The sequence below is a fragment of the Cololabis saira genome, chromosome 18 (assembly GCF_033807715.1).
Source record: "Cololabis saira isolate AMF1-May2022 chromosome 18, fColSai1.1, whole genome shotgun sequence".
Taxonomy (NCBI): Eukaryota; Metazoa; Chordata; class Actinopteri; order Beloniformes; family Belonidae; genus Cololabis; species Cololabis saira.
This window is the reverse complement of record NC_084604.1, coordinates 20,571,250-20,595,235: the sequence shown is the minus strand read 5'-3', so window position 1 is coordinate 20,595,235 and position 23,986 is coordinate 20,571,250. Positions and strand designations below refer to the sequence as shown.

At 38.9% G+C, this 23,986-nt stretch overlaps 1 protein-coding gene across 2 annotated transcripts in view; it reads left to right on the top strand.

Moving 5' to 3' along the window:
- The window catches only part of ezrb (ezrin b), a 34,499-nt gene extending 10,896 nt beyond the window's left edge, over positions 1-23,603 (top strand). For both annotated transcript variants that reach the window (XM_061746531.1, XM_061746530.1), the window contains 11 exons: positions 4,336-4,431; positions 7,067-7,341; positions 8,305-8,388; positions 8,504-8,650; positions 13,419-13,515; positions 14,009-14,172; positions 16,677-16,807; positions 19,849-20,009; positions 20,781-20,873; positions 21,140-21,379; positions 22,107-23,603. In XM_061746531.1, coding sequence (XP_061602515.1) covers positions 4,336-4,431; positions 7,067-7,341; positions 8,305-8,388; positions 8,504-8,650; positions 13,419-13,515; positions 14,009-14,172; positions 16,677-16,807; positions 19,849-20,009; positions 20,781-20,873; positions 21,140-21,379; positions 22,107-22,271 — 1,653 coding nt within the window. In that variant the 3' untranslated portion in view covers positions 22,272-23,603. The remainder of the gene's footprint in view (positions 1-4,335; positions 4,432-7,066; positions 7,342-8,304; positions 8,389-8,503; positions 8,651-13,418; positions 13,516-14,008; positions 14,173-16,676; positions 16,808-19,848; positions 20,010-20,780; positions 20,874-21,139; positions 21,380-22,106) is intronic.
- Positions 23,604-23,986: the final 383 nt, after the last annotated feature.

The window sequence follows — 23,986 nt, the reverse complement described above, 5'->3', positions numbered from 1 at the left end:
GAAGGGCATTGTTTCAGCCACTTCCTGAATAACTCGTTTTTCAATAGCAAGTTTAGTGACTGTGGCTGCCTGTCAGGGGATTCACCCTCCATTTCAGCTACTTTATAGAAACATTTTTAGTTAAAACGTTTGAATATAATGATGGTGAGGATAATAGCCCTAAAACCCCAGCTACACAACAGAAATACACAAAAAATGTTCATTTTTCATTTCATCTGGCAGCACAGTTGTCTAGTCTTGTTGAATATAATTTTGTTACATTAAAGGATAGTTTAAGACACTGTTGTTCCCCTTTGGCATTTCTATTTATAATTACTGGTGAATTTCCTCACATACTTGTTAGAGTAGCTCCCAGTGACGTCTTTCACTCACCGCCACCCATCCCTGTGATAATGTCCGATACAGTTCTGTCCTCTATTTTTCATATAAAGACCCAATTCACGAAATTGAACTCAAGAAACAACCTGGTTTTGCTCTTTGCCCCAAGTCCATTTACAGTGATTATGGACTTGCTCAGCTGGCAATCATTCTTCATCCTTAAATGGCTCCATAATTGCAAGTGGCTTCATTAAGGGTCATGTGAAAAATAGAGTACAGCCTCTTTGAATAATAAAGTTTAACGTAACAGAACGTGAATCTGATCCTTCCCAGGCATTTAAAGTCAGGTAAAAACAATGTCAGATGAACAACAAAACATGGCACAATACACTACCCCTATTTATTTCACAAAACTAAGTCAAGTCATTTCCTCCTTACTGCTTCCAGGAATTAGGGAAGCAGTAAGTAATTAAGAGAGTAAGTACCAGACAGGTGATGGTAATCAAATGTGTTACACCTCCTTGATAATGTTTTGTCAGTTTCTTGGTCTACAGTCTAGAGCATTTGGGTGTGTGTTCACACAGTCCCAACAAACAAAAGATATATCACCATTATTATTATTAATATTATTATTATTATTATAATTATTATGAGAGTGGCAATATTTGCTGCCCATCTATTAGGGCAGGGTCATTGGGTCATTTTCAAACATTCTAGGCATTTATGACATCTTTTCAACAGTAGATGTCTCAACAAATTCACTTACTGAAAGATCAGACTGTGTTTCTAAGAGCTCTTAAAAGCATGGAGTGTCTTCATTTTTCACACATTTCTTCATCAATAAAGGTAATTTGATATACCATATGTTGTTCAACTGAGCTTGTATTTACCTAAAACTAACCCTTTGACACACCTGTTGCAGTCTAGAAGACTTTTATTTACACTGTTGATAAGTAAAATAACTTCAAAAAGGGTGGGGTTTTTTTTTCTTTCTGACTTTTCTTTTCTTTTTGACATAACTTGACATAAATTTTCGTGGAGTCCTTGGTTGACAGTGGAAGTGAAAGTGCTGTCAGTTTTTAACGGATTCTGTGGAAACGCTGACTAACTCGGTGAGCTCATGTTTAGGACGAGTGAGAGGTCTGGTGTAGCCTGTGTGGTCAGCGCTGATCATAGCCTTCTTCCCTGTCATGCAGCCACTCCCCTACACACCCTCCTGCAGTGTCACTTCCACATGACTGTGTGCTAATGCGTCTTTCATTATGTCATGAGCCATAGTTCTTCTAATTGTTTCTTTTCTTTAATATGAATGCTTTGTAGCTAATAACGTGTTTAATTGACCTGTCCTCAGTCTACATCAGACAATATCCACATGCTCTCTCTTGTATCAGTGTGACTTCAAAAGGCCACTTTCATATTCGGCTAAGTCGCACTGGTTTGTATTTAATTATATTAAACATATGGCGACATGTCAAACAGTTCAGCTTTGTCTTGAAACTGAGTCCAAGTAATCTGACAGAAGTGCAGAATCATGTAGAAGTGACATGGCATTGCTGCCATAGTGAACATGTGGTCCGGCCGTAATGGACTGATGTTTATTTTCCTTCAGGTCATTTGTCATTGCCCCCACCCCCTCCACCACCACTGCTGCCCACCTGAAAGCAAACTCTTTCATCTCTGTCCTGGTTGATCCCTGCTTGAGGCCCGACTGAGTGAACCCCTCCCTTCCCCTCCTCAGCTACTCTGGGTTATTAAGCTCAGAGGATGCAGCAAGTAATGCTGTTTCAGCCCAGTGGCATTCCTCTCTCTCACCACAGGGCCTGAGCTCCCACAAAGCAGGGGGAAAAAAAACTTTCCCCAAAATCTCTCATCTCTCAGAAGACTGCAAGGCTCGATTGTAGACTTTCACTTATGCTAGGTGTTATTTAGTGTTGCTGCAGTTTCACTTGTCGACCTGAAACAAGTCTGAAAAGTTGTATAAGCGTAGTGTCTTTAGCCTGACTGCAATGTTTCAGGGTGTTTAGTTGTTTAAAACACAGGCAGAGTTGAGTGGTTTTCTGCAGGCTGCCTGTTTCAACCCATGTAAGAGTTTGCTTACTGCATGTTCGGCATGCTTGGATTTAGTAATTGAGAGGTTCAATGAAGTCACAAATATATTTTGCCAGCTATTAAAAACAACTTAAAAATAGCTATTGATAACAATTTCTAAAATGTAATTAAAGCCTGTATTTACACAGTAATGTGTGGTTATCGGCTATCAAGTAGCATTACATGTAGGACAGTATAGGTACTATGCTTAATCCTGTAACATTTGACTTTTGTATATTCTTTTTCTGTCATCTGAATAAGAATTAAAGTGTTATAATCAGATTTCTAAGACCTTAATGCATGCTAGAGCAAATGCCTATTTTAAATGCCAGAGGGAGGGGGAGTTGAGGCAGCCAGCCAGAACAACCTGCTGGGAAGTCGGTTCACTAAACCTGTGTCCCCGGAGACAGATTTAATCCTCCTCTAATGAATCGTACATGTACAGCAGGTTTATCTCTTCTTCAGGTAAATGGCAGTGTCGTTCAAGACTGGCAAGCAGTAACAAGGCTGCATCAAGCTTCCCTCCAATCGATTTATAAAATAAACCAACAGTGTCTGGGTATTTGCTCACTGATTCTCTTCCTCACTCTAAAGCAAATAAAATAAATAAATAAAAGCTTAATGAAAAGACTTCTTGTTTTCTAAGGCCTCATGAGTTTCATTGCGGGTGAGATCCAGCCCGAAGTTGCTCTCTTATTTCAGGCCTCCTCTAGTGCTTGTAGCTCTAAGTTTACTACTGTACATGCACTAGTGATGAAAAGTTGTCTGGACCAGAGCCATATGTCTTTACTCTCACAGCTAAGCCTTTATGCCGGCTGCAGAGTGAGGGGGAGTTTGATTTTAATTTTAACCTTTCCGGGAGCTTATCATGGGGAACAGGCTCGGCTGGAGTGCCGGCATGTTGACTCAAACTTTACCCCGGCAACTTAACACCTCACCTGGTGACTGGGTGGGGAATTTGACAGGGTTGTACACAAAAAGGGCCTGGCACAGGATGGGCCATCTTTAAGATGCACAAAAAACATAATTTCCCTCTGTGCTGTAGGAAAACTTCTCTGAAGGCCATAAAGGGAGGCTGGTTTCTCTCTGAATCCAATGGAAAATGAAGACTCCTCCTGCAGCAGCAGGAATTGTTCCAGAGCTATAACTGGCTTTTCACTTTCTTCCTCAGCTTGGTCAAAAACTGGTTGTAAAAAATATTCAAACTGCTGATTTGTAAATTCCTGTAAGGTTGGACATGAGATGTTTCCAGTGCAGTTGATCAAAACTGGCCTGAAAATGTGCGTTTTTAGATGCTACTAATAAAGAGCCACAGTTCTGAAACAGTCTCACAGCAGACTCACCCTTTCTGTCTCCAGACTTCCACGTTTGTTTCTCGAGTCAGAGACAGGATGCCAGTCATGCAGCACGCCCTCGTCACACAGTCACAGTGTCACTCCCCTCACTGGTTAAACAATAGAATCACTTTTCTGAACACTTGGCCTAATGGTGCTCTTGTGGGCTGCAGCATATCACAGCAGAAGCAGATGTGACCAGAGTGTTGCTACAGATGCAAACAAGGACAAAACTGCGAGAAGAGCCCTTATTTATCAAACCTTTAGTTACACATCTGGAAGGAAAAACTGTGAGCATTGAGTTACTTAGTTTGGTACCTGACTATATCAGGTTAACATTTTCAGTTCACACCTTTCAAAGGCCATTTCTCCCCCTTCTGCTTTAATGGAGGAAAAAAGAAAAATACAGGATTCATCAAAATGTTTAGTATAAATGACAATGTTGGAAGGATGGTAGTACTTCCAACTTATTGTTCAAGATTTTTACATTTAATTAGACAAAAGTTATTGGATTTATCAAAACTAACCAGAAGAGCATGCAACCATAAATGCAGTAATTTGCTCCATTTACACAGTGTGAACTTTTGTCTTGCAGGTGGTAAAAACCATTGGATTACGGGAGGTCTGGTACTACGGACTTCAGTATGTGGACACCAAAGGTTACCATACTTGGCTAAAGTTGGACAAAAAGGTAAGATCCAACTCAAAGAAAATATGGATATAATGGATCATAATTGTTGGAAGAACAGACTATTTCTTTTTTTTGTATAGTTGATCAATCTGTCAATTTATTGAAAGAATTATTCAACTAATTGGATTATGAGTTGTGCAATAACTTAAAATATTTTATTAAGCTATTAGGTTTGTTTAAGGCATGTGCCAACTAACAAAAACACTCAAGATGATTTCTCAAAAATATGTGACTTAATTTATATGATGAGTAAGTTTCGCTGCTCATGATACCATATAAATAAATAAATAAATACACACACAAAAGTTAAAACCCATTGGCTGTGGTGTCCCCTGAAAGCAACAGCCGAAAGGAAAAGAACACCAGAAAGCAGAGAAATGGTACTTTGCGTGCAGATACGAGTCTTTACAGAGCCCCTAGGACTTTTGAAGTAGGTTATGTTATGTTATGAATGTTTATTTCGGCTTGTATACACTTTTTTTGCAGAACAAGATGAAAAGGTAAAAAAAAAAAACATTTCTTTTGCCGAAAAGGTTTAGGCAGAAGCCGTAGCTTATAGTGCTTACCCTTTTTTCTTGTGATCAGCATAAATATGAGACATTAACTTTACTCCGTGGAAACAAACAATACATAAAGAAGACAAAAATAAGTAAGAAAAAGTATAAAATTGACGTTTCACATTCTAGAATGTTTTAGATAGTATACTTTATAATTATAGTGTTTTATATTTATTTACAGTATTTTCTTTAAACATTTCCTTAAACTTGAAGATAGAACTACACATTTTTAGGTCGTTGTCACAACTATTCCAAATTTCTCTAGCCTTAACTGATGTACATCTCTTTTTAATATTAGTTCTTGCTGTCGTCATCTCAAACATGAGTTTCCCCCTCAGGTCATAGCGGGTTTCTTTTATCTGGAACAGGTATGACTACAGACAATCACAGTCTAATGTCGGCTTGGTCGCACGTTTGTAACATTAGTTGCCTTCAAAGGTGAAAAACCTCCTAGCAGACAGAGAGCGCATCGGAATATGTAGCATGAATGAAATAGGTGAAAATGTTTTGGGTTTTTTTTTAAGCTGGTATATTGACTGATGTCATTAAAAGAAAGATCAACAGCATTATGTCTTGAAGAAGTGTTGTTGGTTCCAATCCACAGCATAAAGCAAATGTGTGACATAATTTACTAAGAATCAATTATTACATTTGTTGGCAAATAATTTTGTCATCAATTTTTGTCAACTATGTCAATTATTCATTGCAGCCCTGTTCCCTAGCACGTAGTAATTCCTTATGGATCAATTGTAAATGAACCTTAAATTATACTAGACCACACCAGGAAGGAGAACAATATTATTTTTACTTGTGAATTATTGATGGAATAATTTCCATTTTTTTATTATTACACAGCAGATGTCTGAAAGTAAGCAGAAGTCCAGATGTTTAAGATTGTGTCAGCATCTTAAATTCTACCTAATTTGCTAGTTCTGGACCTTTTTTTTTATAGACCAGTTGATTCTGCATTAATAATCCAGCTGTCTCACACATCAGAGGATGTTTACAGGTGATGAGTAGTAAATCTTTTATATACCGTTTTGTGTTTCCAAAATGAGATACACGAGACAACTTTTCTGTAGTTATGGTTGTTTTTGTAAGATCCATCTTGCTTGTACATCACATCAAAATCTCAAACTGAAGGCAACCAGATTGAAATGAGTAGGTAGTAGAGAAGGAAGAAGGAAGGTGTGGAATAGAAAAAGGGGACATTTCTGGTTACACATCATCAATTTTGACATTTACTTTCCTTTTTAAATGGTTTTATATTACAGGAGTTTAAATGAATATACTACTACAGACAATGTCTAGACATGACTTTGTGGATCTTCTGAATAATAGAGCAACATTAAACTCTTGGCACTACTAGTTTTTAAGAATTTTGTATTTTTTTGCCTTTTTGTATTTTATAATCATATACAAAGGTCACTGACAGAGAGTTATGCCTGCAGAAGTCAGCAGCAGTAAAACTGTACGCAGTGTGCTGACATGGCGCTGCAGCTCATCAGCACAATGCAAAGCTTAAACTGGAAAATTCGTGGCCCCATTCTCTCAATCAAGAACGCTTGGTTCCTGTTTTGAAATTACAGGAAGAGGCACAATGTGTAAACACACACTGCAGCTGACAGTTAATAAAGTGTATTTCTATTAAATAAGATGTTAATCCCCCTCTTGGGGGTCATCACAGCATGTATACAGTAAGAGCAGAAGTAATTTATTTTTGTTTTTGTCGCTGTTTTTTCCCCCAACTGTGTGTAGTGTTGACATCCAGCACTCATCTGGCTAATTGGGATTGTTTTTGAACCAGTAATATATTGACGTGCTTAACAAAGAGAGTATGAGTGACAGTCATAATTTAACCTTAAAATATGATCGATATTACTGACCTGTTTACAAGTGTGATTTTCAGTTTTACATTGAGTTAAATCAAAATAATTTGACAATAACATTGACCTCGACACCGTGCCTGCTTTCATTGAGAGGTTGGAAGTGGCAAAAACTCAAGACAAGAAATCAGGCAGGTTCTCAAGGCACATACAAGGGTACTAAGCATGTTTTCAAATCTTTTAAATCACCAGGTGTCCTCGCAGGACATGAAAAAGGAGAACCCGCTACAGTTCAAGTTTCGGGCCAAATTCTTCCCAGAGGATGTTTCTGAGGAGCTGATCCAGGACATCACCCAGAAACTGTTCTTCCTGCAAGTGAAGGAGACCATCCTCTCTGACGAGGTCTACTGTCCACCAGAGACAGCCGTCCTGCTGTCGTCCTACTCTGTTCAGGCCAAGTTTGGAGACTACAACAAAGAAATCCATCGGCCTGGATACCTGCTGTCTGAACGGATGCTACCCCACAGGTGAGAGACCTGCAACTCAAGCACTCTTGTTGTGCTGTGACATGCTCTTCATGAAATATTGCACTCTGCATCTGTCAACATCATCTTGCTTTTGCAGTTTATGAGGGCCTCATCTTTACTAATATGGCCTAAATGTTATTTTGACCTCAAAAGGCATCTCAAAATCACACTGTGCAAATGTACAGGCACTGTTGTAAGATTCCCAAACCGTTAAAATACAAATTTAGATTTTATTTTAGATTTGAAGGCAAAATACTCAGTGTCTGAATAACCTTGTTGTTTATTTATGGATACTATTTCTGAATAAAAATGAGGAATGTTTGTATGTATTTGGTTACTGTTAATGGTGTATGAAGTCTCCAACTCAGCTTTCAAGCATATTTACATAACATGTAAAAGTGAGTAGTGGAGGTAACTGAACTTTTTGGAAGCTCAAGAGCATTCAAGAAGAATATAAAAGCTTTTGTTACATCAGCATTGATTGCACAAGCTGCAAAAGACAGGCTAGGATACCAAAAGATCATGGTTGCATTAGATGGGGGAACTTTGGGATGCTTGATAAATACATGGAATTTGAATATTTTTAGGTTTGTCTGTCCAAAAAACTGGTCGTGAGCTTGTCTTTCAGAACTTAAAATGATATGGATACCTGTGAATTTAGATGTGATTTAAAAACAAGCCTTCCTTACACTTTACAATTTGAGTCCACCACTGATTTGCCACTGGCACTCTTTCTATTGTGCTTTTCCTCTCACTGTGACGAGTAACCAAAACACTAAACTGTTGCAGACGGTGAAACCTTATGCCTTGGGGAAATGACCACATGGTCCCAAAAGAAATTCGCATTGTACAGTGTGGTTTCTTAGAAATAGAGTCCATAATGTTATATAGCAAATTGTCTGGTTTGTTTGTGGTCTCTGTGTGGTGATGTAAATGATTGTTTTGTTTTTTGTTTGGCTGTAGAGTCCTGGAGCAGCACAAGTTATCTAGAGAACAGTGGGAAGAAAGGATTCAGGTGTGGCACGAGGAGCATTGTGGGATGTTGAAGTGAGTTAATGCCATTCACAACCTTTCTGTATTGTTCTTTATATTTTATAATCTCGCTACACTGGTGGAAATTGGAAAGATTAATCGTGACTTTCACTTTCCTATCTTTTTGCAGGGAAGATGCAATGCTGGAGTTCCTAAAGATTGCTCAGGACCTGGAAATGTATGGAGTCAACTACTTTGACATCAAGAACAAGAAGGGAACAGAGCTGTGGCTGGGAGTGGACGCTCTGGGACTCAACATTTATGAGAAGGACGACAAGTAAGCACAGTTTTTAACAGACTTTTAAGAGTACAGAGCTTTGCCATTGGTTTGTTCTCTGGTTCTTGGTCCCTGCATGTTAATAGCTGCAGCACTGTGATACAGAGATTTGCTGGCTTGGCCTGATATCCATCTGTGCCTAATCGCTGTTCCTATTACTCTGCGGATAGTATGACAGGAATAACAATGAAGGCCAAGGAGATGCAAGGTCAAAATCAGCTGCTGGATTTAGTTATTTATCTATTTTTATTTATCAGATGAAGTGGTTTAAAAAAAACAATTATATTTTTGACTTATTTTGTATTTTAACCATTGATCTTTTGAGAACATTTGTGAAACACACCAGTAAATGAAGGTGTCCAAGTCAGAGCTGGTCGATATCCTAATGCTTGTCTTTGGGAGACCACACAAGCACCAGTTACCATTAGGGAGACCTAAAACTATTCGGTTCAAAGTGCCTATTATTTCTTTCGTCTTAGGTAAAATAATCACTTTGTTCTTTGGAGATGATTGCACACATATTCTGCAGCTGACACGTTTTTACTGCCTGTAAACATGGAAAACATTTCATCCTCCATTTTTGCATCATGTTTAGAAAGGGGCAGTGATTATTCGACATACAGTCCAATGGCAAACACCTTTGTTCTACACCAAGGAATTATTTGAATTCCATCTAAACTGAGCTTAGCATACCGAAATGTCCCAGTATACTGCATCTTTGTAGTGTCCTGGTTTCAACTGAACTCAGAGTTGGCTCTGACTTCAGCCCTTTACCACAGATATACTTGCTTAACCAGGTTAACCTCTACAGCAGTTACTACCCCACGTTTCCTTTTAAAAGACAGAAAAATGTAAATGTTCCTGTTTTGTATCAGCCTTTTGAAGAGTTTTTGGCATTATGTTCAAGGAAACCTTCTTTTTGATGTCTTTTATCTGTGTGGTTTTTGGCATTCCTTCTTGCTTTCTCATTTCCATATTGTTTATAGGGAAGGACGGTGTGGTGGAAACTTACCCTATATTTTGTAAAAGTTTTGAGATCTTCTGTGGCAGGTGGCCAGGTTTGTGGGACTAATGGAGTGAAGCAAACAGTGCTAAAGGAGCACCTGGTCCCATGTGACTTGCCTTTCAGTCATTGACCCCGTGCTGCAAATACTGCCAGCACTACTCTGGCTGAGTTGTTCTAGGTTAGGGCTCTTAGTGTATCTAAGTAGCTGCCCTGTGTCAGCTTTCATGCCAGGCAGTGTGGTCTGCAGTCTGCAGTCTGTGGAAGAAATGAGCACAGCACATTAGTGGCGGGGTAATGACAAAGTTAAACCAGTCAGCTGCCTCATGAGGCTTCTAAGTGAACCTTTTCTGGCTGATTCTTTGTCTTCCCAAGTCTAAACGATTTATTTATTTATTGTTCTGTTAATGTCTTAAAGTTTTAGTCTTTAATTTTGTTTTATTGTCACGTAACTGTGGTGTGAAACCTCCGACCAGACTGAGAAACCTTCAGAAATGCTTCAAGCTCTTGTGTGGGTATGAGACTTTATGTTTCTCCTGGGATCAGCAAAGAAATGCCTCTCCTCCATGGTGCCCTCTGCTGTAACCATGGCAACGGCGACTGGTTTTTCAAGCTGTGCAGCACTTAAGAATGTGTCTCCAACCTACAACACTCTCTCTCCAGTCAGAGTGGCTGGCCCACAATGCAGCAGTGCAGTCGAGGCTTCACAAAGGCTCAGCCTGGAGCTGGTTTAGATTCTTGCGCTCTTTTTTTTTTTTTTTTTATTTATTTGTTTTGTGAGTTTTTAATAAGTTCCTTCAGAAATCCGATTTGTTTATTTTAATGTTAGATATATAAATAAGAGGTGCCACAAACTTAGAAAAATTATTAATAATAATTTATGATCCAATAGAGAGCTTAGTCAATGAAATCAGGAGTTGGTAATTCATTTACTGGTTCATTTTCCATCCTGCTTCAGTCCTGATCAGGATCTAGGGGTCCTGAAGTTTGATCAGTATTCCGTTAATTTCACTCCTGCACTATAACAAATGTATGTTTTCTATAATTTGAGGTTGTTTACCTATAACATTGCTATATAGCAAGTCGATAACACCTGAAACAATGAAAATCAATTTACTATTCATGCTCTTAGTGGTGCACAGATTCGGTTAGATATTAGTATGAAGTGCAAATGTTCCCAATTTTATTCTCAAATATTTTTCATCTTTCTAACAAAAAAGGAATGAGTAATATAATCCAGTGACTTTAAACAAATAGCAGCCTTATTTAACACTTTCATTGATAAAGCACAGCTCTGTGTACCGCAGGAATGTGATGGAAATATTCAATAGATACTTCCACATTGTGTTTCTCGATTCCACAAGCATGTGTCAGGGTCAAAGATGGAGTGAAATTCCAGTTTAGGGAGTATGTATTCACGGCAGTGAGTTTCGCTGCAAGGTGTATGGCTTTTACTCCAGGTTACAGCACTATCAACTAGTCCATGTTTACAGTAATGACCTGTACTGTTGAATGAGGTTGGCAATGGTTCAGTGTGTCTGGTACAACAAAGTGGTTTGCTGCCACACCCCAGATTTGTCCTCATCCATGTTCACAGTCAGCCAGAGAGAGGATTAGTCTGTTTTTGAAGTTTGAAGCAGAGTATAGAACTGTTTATTAATGTTAAGATATCACTAAAGCGTACCATATTACCACAAAAACCACATACTGTAGCAACTGGTTATTTTTAATTAATTTGCTATGTGGGAAAAAATGGCATTTACAATTCTGTTCATGCCTTCAGTTACAGATGTAGACACATTTGTTAAATAATTTTAATTAAAGAAATAAAAACCCACAATGGTCACTGAAATGTACTAAAAGTTGACAATCTGACATTGCTTCTGAATTGTAGTCTTGATTTCAATGTACCCGTCTCAGATTGAAGACACCCTGTACCAGATGCAGCAAAGCAGCTCCAGAACGTAAACAAGCCTCCATGTTTCACAGTAGCTACTAGTCTTCCTTTCTTTGAATGACTCATTTTTTACATCTGTGAACATGGAGCTGACTTCCCAAAAAGCTCCAGTTTTGTCTCATCTGTGTAAAGGATGTTGTCCCAGAAGTTTTCTGGCTTCTCAATATGCCTTTTGACAAATTCCAGTCCTGTTTTTTAATGCCCTGATTTCAACAGTGGAGTCCTTGTTCATCCACTTTAGCTCAAACAGTGATAGATGATCATATATAAAACACAGCCCATTTATCTTCAATAAGAGTACAGCTTGTACAAGTTTTACTCTTAAAAAACATAGTCAACTTACATTGAAGATTAAAAAGTGTTACATTAAGACTCTTTTCTTTATCTGTGTTTGTTGGTTGATGAACTGTGTGAACTGTGTTTGAGAGGCAGAGATAGTGTGGAGATTTAAAGTTTCATAAAGCAGCTATAAAACTTAATCAATACCAGAGGAGACAGGAAACCTGTGTAAACATAATTGCTGAGTGTGACTGACTTTTTGCCTCCTGTAATTTACCTAGGTATTGTTCTTGCCTTGAAAGGAGAAAATTAAGCATTTGCACTTTGCAGTGTTGTCTCCATGATGAGGAAGGATGGATACTGACCATCAAAGTCAGTGTACTTTGAAGTCTTTAACTTAATTTTGGAATGAGCATACTTCTCTTACTCATTCGTTCCCTTGTTCATTCATCCAACTCTATTTTGGCTGAAATGTTTCTTTTTCTTTTATTTTCTTAAAGAGTTTTTCAGCTGTAAAATATCAATTTTTCAATATCATTTGAAGGAATATTAGATCACTTTCAGGTGCCATCTAGCTGTTGCATTCTCCCATCCCTGCTATCAGCAAAAACCAGCAAACCAGCAAAAATCCCATCCCGGTGATGTTGTGCAGCAGTTGTGTATCACTCTGAGGAACAATGTCACATTAACGCAGCAGTGAAACCAGCTCACAGAGCGACAGCAAGCATTGTGGCTGAGTCGCCAAAGGCTACATTCACACTGCAGGTCTAAATGCTCAATTCTGATTTTTTTTTTTTTTTTTTTTTTTTGTGGTGGTTCACATTCGTATTCTAGATGGCTTTGCACATTGGATGACGTTGCGAGCAGCATGCTTTGAAGTGACCTGCATGTGCAGTAAGATGAAATGATGTCAAACGCAGTACGTCAGGTGTATGGATGTAAACAAGGATGCAACAGCAGGGAGCCTGTATGAGGTTAAGGGTTTTTCGCAGTGGAAGTGAACAAATTTATAAATGAATTATAATTAGAAGAAACCTGATGAAAAGGAGAGCAATATTTTTGGCACCAATATCTATACAGAAGATGGATGAGGGATTGGAGCCAGGAGTGGAGGACCGTAACATAACCGGAAATCTGCTTCACTGAAGCAGATTTCATCTTCTTAAAAACATAATCATCTTTTTTGATTTTGTTGTTTTCCACTCACTCATCAGTACTTGAGATAACTCCAAACACATACTACTGATATCAGGGCGGTTACAAACATCACGTACAAAATATAATTAATTCCTGACATGCTCTGAAAAAAACAAACAAATCCAATTCCATCAGATTTTCATTTTTTTTTTCCTGTTCATGTCCTGCCTCCTCTGCTCTTAACCATGCTGGAGTATTTACAGTCTGCATCTCCAGCAGGGAATGTCCTGCTGTCAAGAGCTTTTCTGAGACCAGATCAAACTCTCAAGACACACTCACATGTTGAATCATGTAGCTGTAATAACCTTTGTGTTCATGTGATCTCTCCTCAGACTGACCCCAAAGATTGGCTTCCCCTGGAGTGAGATCAGAAACATCTCCTTCAATGATAAGAAGTTCATCATCAAACCTATTGATAAAAAATCTCCAGTGAGTAATGGCCTCTTGACATATCTGTCCTCTCAAACTCTTTTCCATTCTAGTTAAGTCCAGCTTCAGAATTCCTGTCCCTCCTGAACCTTTTAAGAGTGAATGCAACCTGTGTGACTACCTGCATCCATCTTTAGAAGTCTTGAGTTGCAGTGAGCCGCTGCACTTAAGCTGCTACTGTTTTAACTGCAGCATCATGTTTCTCTGTAGTGGAGACAGAGAAAGCATTAGAGATATCTTGAATGAAATCTAGCACACAGAAATGTCGGCACTGCTTTCAAGCCAGTGCTATTAGTAACTGCAAAAGCAAATCATTGGCAAGTACTGTAAACCTTATCCGGTTACCTAAAGCTTCGTCACCTTTTATATTATATGGAGCAGTCTGTGCCAAGTGGTGTGTTTTAATAATCATCAGTAAAGGTATCTGCTGAGTGTCACACCAATCTTCTATTTCTCACTTTTCCTTTTTCTTTGGTTCTTCTCCAACCTTCAGGACTTTGTGTTTTATGCCCCAAGACTGCGGATCAATAAGCGCATCCTGCAGCTGTGCATGGGCAACCACGAGCTGTACATGCGCCGCCGCAAACCGGACACCATTGAGGTGCAGCAGATGAAGGCCCAGGCCAGAGAGGAGAAGCAGCAGAAACAGATGGAGAGGTACAGAGATGTTTTGAAACATGCAAGTATGTTCAGAATCTCAATATGTAAATAGGTGTGTCACACTCTGACCTAGAGTAAGGGTAGTAGGTCGAAAAGGCTAACTGAGAAACTGTAAAAAATGTACTTCAACCCTCAAAAATGTAAACAAAAGGTAGCAAGACAGTCCGTTTGGTGCAACAAAAATGAATTGTTTTATTGTCTTTTAAAGACAGTAGCAGACACTAAAGAAAAAATGCAAAAAAAGTATGTACAAAAAAAGCTCCATTAGGTCTGCACCGCACCACAGGCCTTCTCTGGCTGCCTAGGCAGTGTAGATCCCCTCCATTTAAAGGCTAGGCCCCTCCCACTGGACCATACCATCTGTAATTGGAATCAATTAGATAATCAATTAACCACACAGGTTATTTTTCACATCAAAACATTATAAAGTCTATTTACATTTTAGTTACCACAAAGCATTCAACCAAACTAGGAATTAATTTACACTCCCATCAGTTGGTATGGTGCAGTCAGATGGCCTGAGCATGTTCCCTACACGTTACACAGGCACTATAAAAGACAGCCTGAAACTATACTCAGGACCTTTGTCACTGCCCAGAACCAGGAAGCGCTGTGGTAAGAGAAAAGAAACAATTAGATACTGAAACTCATGATTTACAATCTTTAAATAATAAAAGAGTTAACTCAAAACCATAACATTGTGTTTGTATGTGTGTTTCTGTAACTTTATGGGGAGAATAATAGCACAGGACACATACTAAGATGTTAAACGTAGCTTAGTGTGTGCACCCACCAAACTATCAATAGCATGCTACCTGGCTAGCATGTGGAATGAGTGGTGGTGTGGTGTGCTGGTGTAGTGTTTTACCAGTGGCAGGGAAAACGGCCACAAGGTGTAAGTAAACCTGTAACTCTATAGCAGACAATATAGTTAAAAAACTTTCCCTGAAAATTTTAGTTTGAGCTGTCTTTCTAGGATTGTGAATACGTATCTGGGTTGACAAATATTTTATTGTATACCCCCATTTGTGTCACACAAATAATGTGTGAAAAGTGTGTTAGAGGTCTGAGTACATGGGTAGAAAAAAAGCCTGAACACTTTGTCTCGTTTGACCTTGTTCAGTCTTATCAGCAAGTAATTGGAGGCCCTCATTTGACGATTACGCAGCATTCCTTTCAAACTGTTGTGGGTTTACTTCCTGTGTCAGCTGAACTGTAAGTGGATATGCCCGCAGTCTCAGCAACAGCTGTCAGGCCACTGTCTGTCCCACACAGCTGTTCAAACACGGTGATGTAACAGCGCAGACGGCACAATAAATAAGACTGAGAGAAGCATGAGATCACCGGGGGCCCATCAGATGAGAGTTGAGGTTCACACACAGTAGCTCAGACTGGCGGAGGTTAGTGAGGAGTCCCAGAAGGAATTTTATTAAACATCCACAAGCCCTGAGAGAGAGATATCAGGCTTCAGCAGAAGTGATTGGATCAGGCAGTGAAATGTGTAAAGCAAACATACAAAGAAAACATCTTAAATAACCGCTTCATTATCACTGTTTCTTTTTAAAACCTTTAGCAGCAGCAAGGTTCAAAGTAAACAGAGTCAAACGCCAGTGCAATTTATAAATAAATAGCTTTGTTCCAGACATGTTGTACATGAAACTTGCTTCTGCGGGTTTATTCAGTGAGGGCACTTGATTTAAAATAAACGCAGAGCAAAATAACATGCAGTAAATAAAAGCTGTCTTCATTGACTGTATTCAGTCTGTTGGATTTTTACTTTTTCAGTATTTTATCTTGTTTCAGTCTGTTCAGTTTAATAATTTATCTATACAATATGTTATCATACAATATGCAAAAAATATTAATAATAATCACTAAGATCTTTAAAAATGTTCTAATTCCAGCTCTGTCTGTTTATGCATAATTGAAAGCAGAAAATCTTCGGTTAATTAATTTGATGCAAATACGTAACTTTTACTCTGCTCCTCCTTGACTTTATCAGACAATGCTGAGCTACTGCCCTAAGTGTCCTTGAGACTATTCGAATACACCCCCCCCAATATAGATTTAATTGTTTATTTTTTCCAAATAATCAGTAAAAACACTGCAACTTGCTTCTGGGAAATGATCAAATTAATGACAGGCAGAGGTATCAAGGATTAAAAACATTGATTTCTGTTTGGTAACTACAGCCTCAATGTGAGTAAAACCCTGTTACTGACGGGTTTACTCTGATCTGGCAGCTTGGTAGCAGGCTTCTTCACATATCCTTTCATATTCCTTTTTTTCTCTTAAATGCACAATAGTTTAGGGTAACTTTGTGACAGATGCATGTTAGAGTGGTACACTCTGATCATGTAGAGATGGCTCCTTGTTTACACCTTTCAGAACATCATCTGCGACCATGTGATCATTCTCAGTCGGTGTGATTACGAACGTGTGCGTTTGCATCAATCATGTCAGCTCTTTGTCGGCTCACGGCGGCTGCGTCTTATCTGCAGGGCCCAGCTGGAGAACGAGAAGAAGAAGAGAGAGGCCATCGAGAAAGAGAAGGAACAGATGGAGCGTGAGAAGCAGGATCTGATGATGAAGCTCTACCAGTTTGAGGAGAAGACCAAGAGGGCAGAGAAAGGTGTGTGTGTGTGTGTGTGTGTGTGTGTGTGTGTGTGTGTGTGTGTGTGTGTGTGTGTGTGTGTGTGTGTGTGTGTGTGTGTGTGTGTGTGTGTGTGTGTGTGTGTGTGTGTGTGTGTGTGTGTGTGTGTGTGTGTGTGTGTGTGTGTGTGTGTGTGTGTGTGTGTGTGTGTGTGTGTGTGTGTGTGTGTGTGTGTGTGTGTGTGTGTGTGTGTGTGTGTGTGTGTGTGTGTGTGTGTGTGTGTGGGGTCTGTCACTACTACTACTACTACTGTCATTTAGCAGATGCTTTTATCCAACTGAGAAAACAACACAAGCAAGAAATGACATTAGACGGTCCAGCATGGATCAGTGCTGGTCAGACTGCTGTCAGTCCAGTTGGACACCGGTGCTGCCATGCTAGTGCTAGAATTTAAAGAATTGTTTTTTTTTTTTTAAGTGTTTCCTTTCCCACCCAACAGTCCCTTTTATACAAGTCTTAAAATACACCATCATGCGATCATCTTGTCATAAGTACATGCAGCTTACTCAGTGCTGAGTCATGCAAGGAGCTGGACAAATCTTCTAACTAATTCTGATGAACAGAGATTTTATTAGATGCTGAAGTTCTCCTTAAAGAGCTGAGTCACTATCAGTGGCTCATTAGTCACTCATTGCAACCCTGGTAGTTGAACGCATGTCAGTGTGACCACAGCTGGAATATCTTTAAGTATGTGGTTATGCTTGCAGGTACTTCTTTATTTATTTATTTTTTTATTTATTTTATTAGTTTACACACAATAAAAGTAACACTTACAATCAAAATAGTAAAACAAATGTGACAGGAGAGGTCAAAAAGCCAACAGGCTTATGCAGCAGACCTCCCCTCAATGTAGGAAGTAAAACAGTAATTACAAAAAAACAAAAACAAAAAAACAAGGCGAAAACTATAAACAAAAAACAAAGAAGGTTAGACTACATAGTTACAGATCATCAACACACAAAAAATAATCAACAACAAAAAAAAAAAAAAATCAACGAAGAAAACTTGTTACATTATTTAAAACATGAATTAAATGATGATACATTTCTTTTAAAAATCTTTAGAGAAACAGAGCTTTTGATAATGTGAGATTTGGAGTTCCATATCTGTACACCACGATATCTGAGGGAATACTGGCCGTGTTTAGTTTTATAAAAAGGAAGATGAAGATGATTAATCTGTCTAGTATTAACATTCCATACACTTCATATAATGACTTATAATTAGAAAAAAAAAGTTAAAAAAAATCTACTGGTAGCGTGCAACCACTCTAGTGCTTTCAATCCTATCAGCAAATGGCAAAGCAGAAGTTGCATACTTTAAAAAAAAGCAGACTGACCGGAGGAAGCAGCTTAGTTGTTTTTCCTCATAGTTGTAAACTGGAACGAGCGAAATAAATTAGTAGGTGACTTTAGGGCTTCCTCTTTAATTTCCTGCTCATGAAATGACCTCCTAATGATTTATTGCGTGTATTTTTTAAGTACTTGAATTTCCAGCTAATGTCCCCTCAGTTGTATATGTAACAAACATGGAATACTATTTTCCAAGCTGTAGGTTTTGATTACTATAACATCCATGTGAAATAGTACCTGTACTGGTATGCTGATGCCATAAACTTAGCTTATAAATCTTTGGAAAATTGCTTGTCATTATTACTGTCAAAGAGATTATATGGTCTGTTGGGAACAAAATACTGTATATCCTATGACTAAGAAAAAGCCTTATACTCCCCTGTTCAGATATCACGAATAGCTGTACTGAATAAGAAGCATTTCATGTTGCAAGTATTGACGTTTATCTGCATTTAGATAAATCAAAACTCATTTCAAAGCTGAGTCTCTGTTAATGATAGCTGGCAACATTAACATGAAGGAGGAGCACCTCATAAACACAGTCGGGTGACAGTTGAGTGAGGATGAACTTCTCGTGTACAAAACCCAGAACTCTTAATATGAATAAGTGAAATGTGTTCATGCACAAAGGCAAAAATGTGTTTCTGCATGACTTTATCACAAATTTGCTTCTGATAGTTGTGTTGCTAAAAATGCCCTTTTTAAAGGACCAAAACTAACAACGGTGTAATTATGAGTTGGCTGTTGGTAGTTATTTACAAGTTAGCAGAGCTCCTGAGTTCTAAAAAATAAGAAAAATACTTTATCATTCAGACCGTGACCACGGAACTTCGTATTGATTCATTCTCTATACCTTGCTATGAACACTCATTGATCCCCTTTATTTGCAAGTAGCCATCGCAAGGTCTGAGCCCATATCCAGGTTCAGAGCTGATTACTCAGGACATATTTTAATGTGGATTGGGGCACAGAGTCCACGTTATTTTCTAGTCCTAAAAATATATTCAGGGGCCTCCAGCTAAACTAATGTGTAGTTAGTTATACCTAATAAAGCTCTTCATTTCATTGATTTTCATGTTTGTGGTGGATCTTTTCTTTTATCACAACTTTTTCTTTTTTTTTTGGTCCTTTCTATAAGTTATGCCTGCTGGTTATTTCCAGCTGTTGCCTTTGGTGACTAAAAATTAGAACACTTTTGTTGTTTGCAAGTGAAAATGACATGCACGTTTGTTTGCATATAGAGCGGGATGGTCAGATGTCATCACTCAAGATCCATTTGGGTATACATTTTAATGTCAGGGTTGATCAAACACACCAAGTGCCGGACACTTGTTTCTCAGGGTGCATCTAAATGCAGCGCTTGCATGAGACCACTGTATCAATTCACCCCTGAAATGCTCCCCAACAAATGGAAGGGGTTGAAGTACCATTTCTCTGTCTCAAAACCAATGGTTTCCAGATTGAATTAAAAAGTAATAAAGATATCTAATAATTTTTCCAATAATGGCAAAACCATGGGTTTTAGATGCACTGACTTTAAAGGCATACAACCGCAGCTACAATACTATATTTAAAAAAAGAAAAACAATAAAAAGCTTAAAAATCCATATCTATCCCTTATTTTCTGTGACCATAAATGCATAAAACTCCCTGTTCTCTGTGTTGCAGACCTGCAGGACCAGCTCCAGAGAGCCATGATGCTGGAGCAGGAGCGGAGGAGGGCGGAGGACGAGGCAGCTCGTCTGGAGGCCGAGCGTCAGGCGGCCCTGCTGGCTAAAGAGGAGCTGGCTCTCCAGGCTGAGAGCCAAAAGAAAACTCAGGAGCAGCTGGTCAGTGTTATTGTAAAGACACTTCAGGCTTTAGTATTCACAAACTAACCACCGCTGTCGAAGGACTTGATAAAACTGGCAGATTTGTAAACGTGTACTAGAAATTTACTTTAAAATGTACTCGCCAGCATTTCAGCTGCTGTTTTATGAGGCATAACCCCCCTAACAGTGTTTTACTTCAACATCCCACAACGCAGAGCTGTGGTTATCGCTCCACATTTAGCTTCTGACAGACAGCTGCAGTTTTATGCGACAGACACGTGCTGAGATGGCCTTTTTTATTTTAACCCTATTATGATGCTTGTGCCGTGGATTATTTCTCCTTGCGCTGTCCACTCCCCAGGTCTGAAAACGTGTCTTGAGTTGTGCCATCGGTGTTACATGTTTGACAGTCCACAACTTTTTGAAAGTACCTCAATTCTAATAGTGAATATTCCAGCTAAACACCTTTTAAATTGCTCTATTGTGGGATTAAGTCCACTTACACACACTGAATAGCTACTGCGTTTAATACTGAGCTCAGTTCGTTCAGTGCAAAGAAAGATGAACTGCTGTTATTGTTGCATGTCGTCGTCTTCTTCTTCACTTCGTCTGATATGATTATGTTTAAGACTGGATCGTTGACTGAAGTCAGCGTAGACATGAAATAACATGAAAGAACAAGGTGGCATTGATATCAAAAGTGCCTTAACATTTCAGCTGTCACTTCAGGTGATCTGAAACAACCATCTTTATTTGCATGTGCGTATTAATTCTGTTGTTTTGCTTCAGGCTTCAGAGCTGGCGGAGCACACAGCCAAGATCTCACTGCTCGAGGATGCCAAGAGACGCAAGGAAGAGGAGGCTGACACGTGGCAGCTCAGGGTGAGAGCTTTAACTGATGTCGACAGTTTATCTTGACTCATTAAAGCAGACAAGTTGACTACAACACACGAGAGGAATATTTGTTTAGACTCTGGTGGTCTGGTTTTCTAAAAACCTGAAGCTTTCCAATAAAGGAGGCATTTCATTTATCTTTTATTTGAAAAGTTCTGTTATTTGTATTTTAATTTTAAAACACTGGCCGAGTCATATAAAACAAATCCAAGTTTGAAACAAGTACATTGAGTGACTTCCCCTGTTGCTCACAGGCCCGAGAGGCTCAGGACGATCTGATGAAGACCAAGGAGGAGCTGCAGATGGTGATGACAACGCCCCCCCCACCACCACCACCTCCCATGTACGACCAGCTGGACGACAACAGTGACAGCGAGGAGAACACCAGCACCCACAGTGCCGACCTGCACATGGAAGACATCGACGACCACCGCAATGAGGAGGATCGCCTGACAGAGGCCGAGAAGAACGAGCGTGTCCAGAAACAACTGAAGGTGAGGACGTTGAGACCAGAGAGAAAAGAAAGAGCTCACGCAGGAGCAAACACAAAGAGTCAGATCAGGTCACAGTTCACAATCCTGTGGTTGATGGATTCATTCGAGAGTCTCCTTTTTTCATGTGATTTTGATCCGGTCATTTGTTCCACACCAGAATATAACAGACACTTTAATTTGCATTTTATTTAGTGTTTGCCATCTAACATGCTTTTGGGGGGAAATTATGTAAAATTCTAAAGTCAAGGTTAAGGAACTCAAGATGAGTTCTTCAGGAGAACAGGAGTAGAGATCCAAAATTCAGCTTCCAGATGCCATTTAAGGCAGCGTGGAACTGGAGATGAGCAGTTGTTGGAGGCTCATCCAGCTGTTTCCAGTTTTCATGCTGGAAAAGCACATTGAAAACAGAATTGCATTTAGCAAAAAATCCCTTTTTAATATATTAACACGATGTTACTGTCCATGCATTGTGTCCCTGGTGTTTTTACATTTTAATTTCTTTGATTTGGTGCCTTCAGGAATTTTGGCAATAAAAATGAAAGTACTGTTAACTTGATAGAAGGAAATATTAACAGACATTCTAAGTCTGAATTGAGACAAAGAAGATGTTTGTGTCATGGTGACATTACTGGGCTCTGTTTTTGGGTTCAAACTCTTGTTTGGGGCTCACTGTTGGTTTTCTGTTGATCTCATGTTTTCTTTTTCTTTTTTTGATGCCTTCCCTCAGGCTTTGACCTCAGAACTGGCTCAGGCACGTGATGATTCCAAGAACACCCAGAACGACTTACTTCACTGCGAGAACGTTCGGGCCGGCCGAGACAAATACAAAACCCTGCGACAGATCCGGCAGGGCAACACCAAGCAAAGGATCGACGAGTTTGAGGCCTTATAAGAAGCCTTGTGGCACTTAGTGTTCCCTTTCTGAATGATCACTATGTCTCGCTCCTCTGCTGATAGAAGCAAACGCACTCAAACTCATCCAAGGATATTCTAAAACGTCGGTTGCAGACCAAACTTGGAGCAGTATAAGCCCAGAACCGAGATGAACTGAGTTTGTCTGGCAGGACGCTGGGCCTGCAAAGCTTTTAAGGAAACTTAGTGCCAAAACCGTCTCTCTTCTGCTTTTAGTGTTTTAATTTTGATTTTGTTTAATCTGTTCAAACCAAAATCATTTTATTTTCTTAACCAGAGGAGTCATGTAGTGGAGGGAATGGCCAAATTTGATTTCCGTATCATTATATGCTCCAGAGTACATCTAATCAAAGCCTCGCTTCTTTTCATGTCTGTCATTTGTTGTGAAGGAAGAAAAAGTTTGTTTATAGCGACCACTCAGAAAGGGGAAGACAGTATACGCACGTAAATGTTTGTATGTTTTCCATTATTTTATAACTCTTCCATTGATGTTTATTAATGCTATAAAGTAGGTTAAAACCTTGCCTAGTTATATATTTATACTGTATATGGGACATAAAAAGGGTGTTTCATCTTGGTTTGTATATTTTTGCTATCTACTAATTATTATAAAATCATTAAATATGTTTCAGAGGCTTTCATATATATATATATATATATATATATATATATATATATATATATATATATATATATATATATATATATATATATATATATATATATATATATATATATAATATTCACATACACAGTATATTGACCAAAATAATAGCAGTCCTATGTTCCGTAGGTTTTTCTTTAAATCACTTAATTAAAGAGATTTAATTGTAAATTATTATTTTTTATTTTAGGACATATCCAGCTCATGCCAGTAAAGTGAGTCAAGAACTATCTTGGTACTTGAGTGTTTTGGGGGTGCAGTTCACAGCATGCAGACGGGGAAGCAGGTTTTCTTGTACGTTATGTGTCTGTTCTGTGTCGTGTCGAGTAGACTGAGACGAGCACTGGTCTGCTTTCAGTATCCCAAGTGACCTTTCTCCGCAGTGGTCGGTCCCAGACAGTTGGTCTACACCTCTCGGCCAAGTTTCATAGTCACATAAAGTATTTTCTTTTTTTTTAATGTCAGACCTTCACTGAGGGTTTTTTAAGTTGGCCAAAGTGGACCGGCCTGAACGGTGTAAGACCAAACTGCTTCTCTAGAGTACTATTTACTGACATGATAATGGAAATACTATGCTGGCCTTTGTACCTGAACAGGATTTTATAATGAAGTGTTCAACACATTGGCAATAAAAAATACCTAATTTCACAGCAGTCTGTTTTACTTTGTACGTTTACTACATGGGAAATAGTAAACATCTCTTTCATAAAGGTAAAAAAAAATAATGCTGAATGATACCTTCCTGTGAACTTACTATGGAGTAATGTTGAATGGACAACTTTGTGGTGTAATTTGATGATTAGATTCTTCATCTGTTTACAATTTGCCACCAGTACAACAAATACACAAATCTACACTATGATAAACTTCATTATAGGATTTACCTCAACCCCTTTTCTGGAAGCGGGGCTTTTTCATCAGGCCTGGGGTCGTTCTAGTACAAGGATGATGTCAGCCTTGCAGGGTGGTTGCTGATCTGTCATATAAAGGATGACCTTACCTAGCCAAGAAACTGTCAATGCAATATGGGG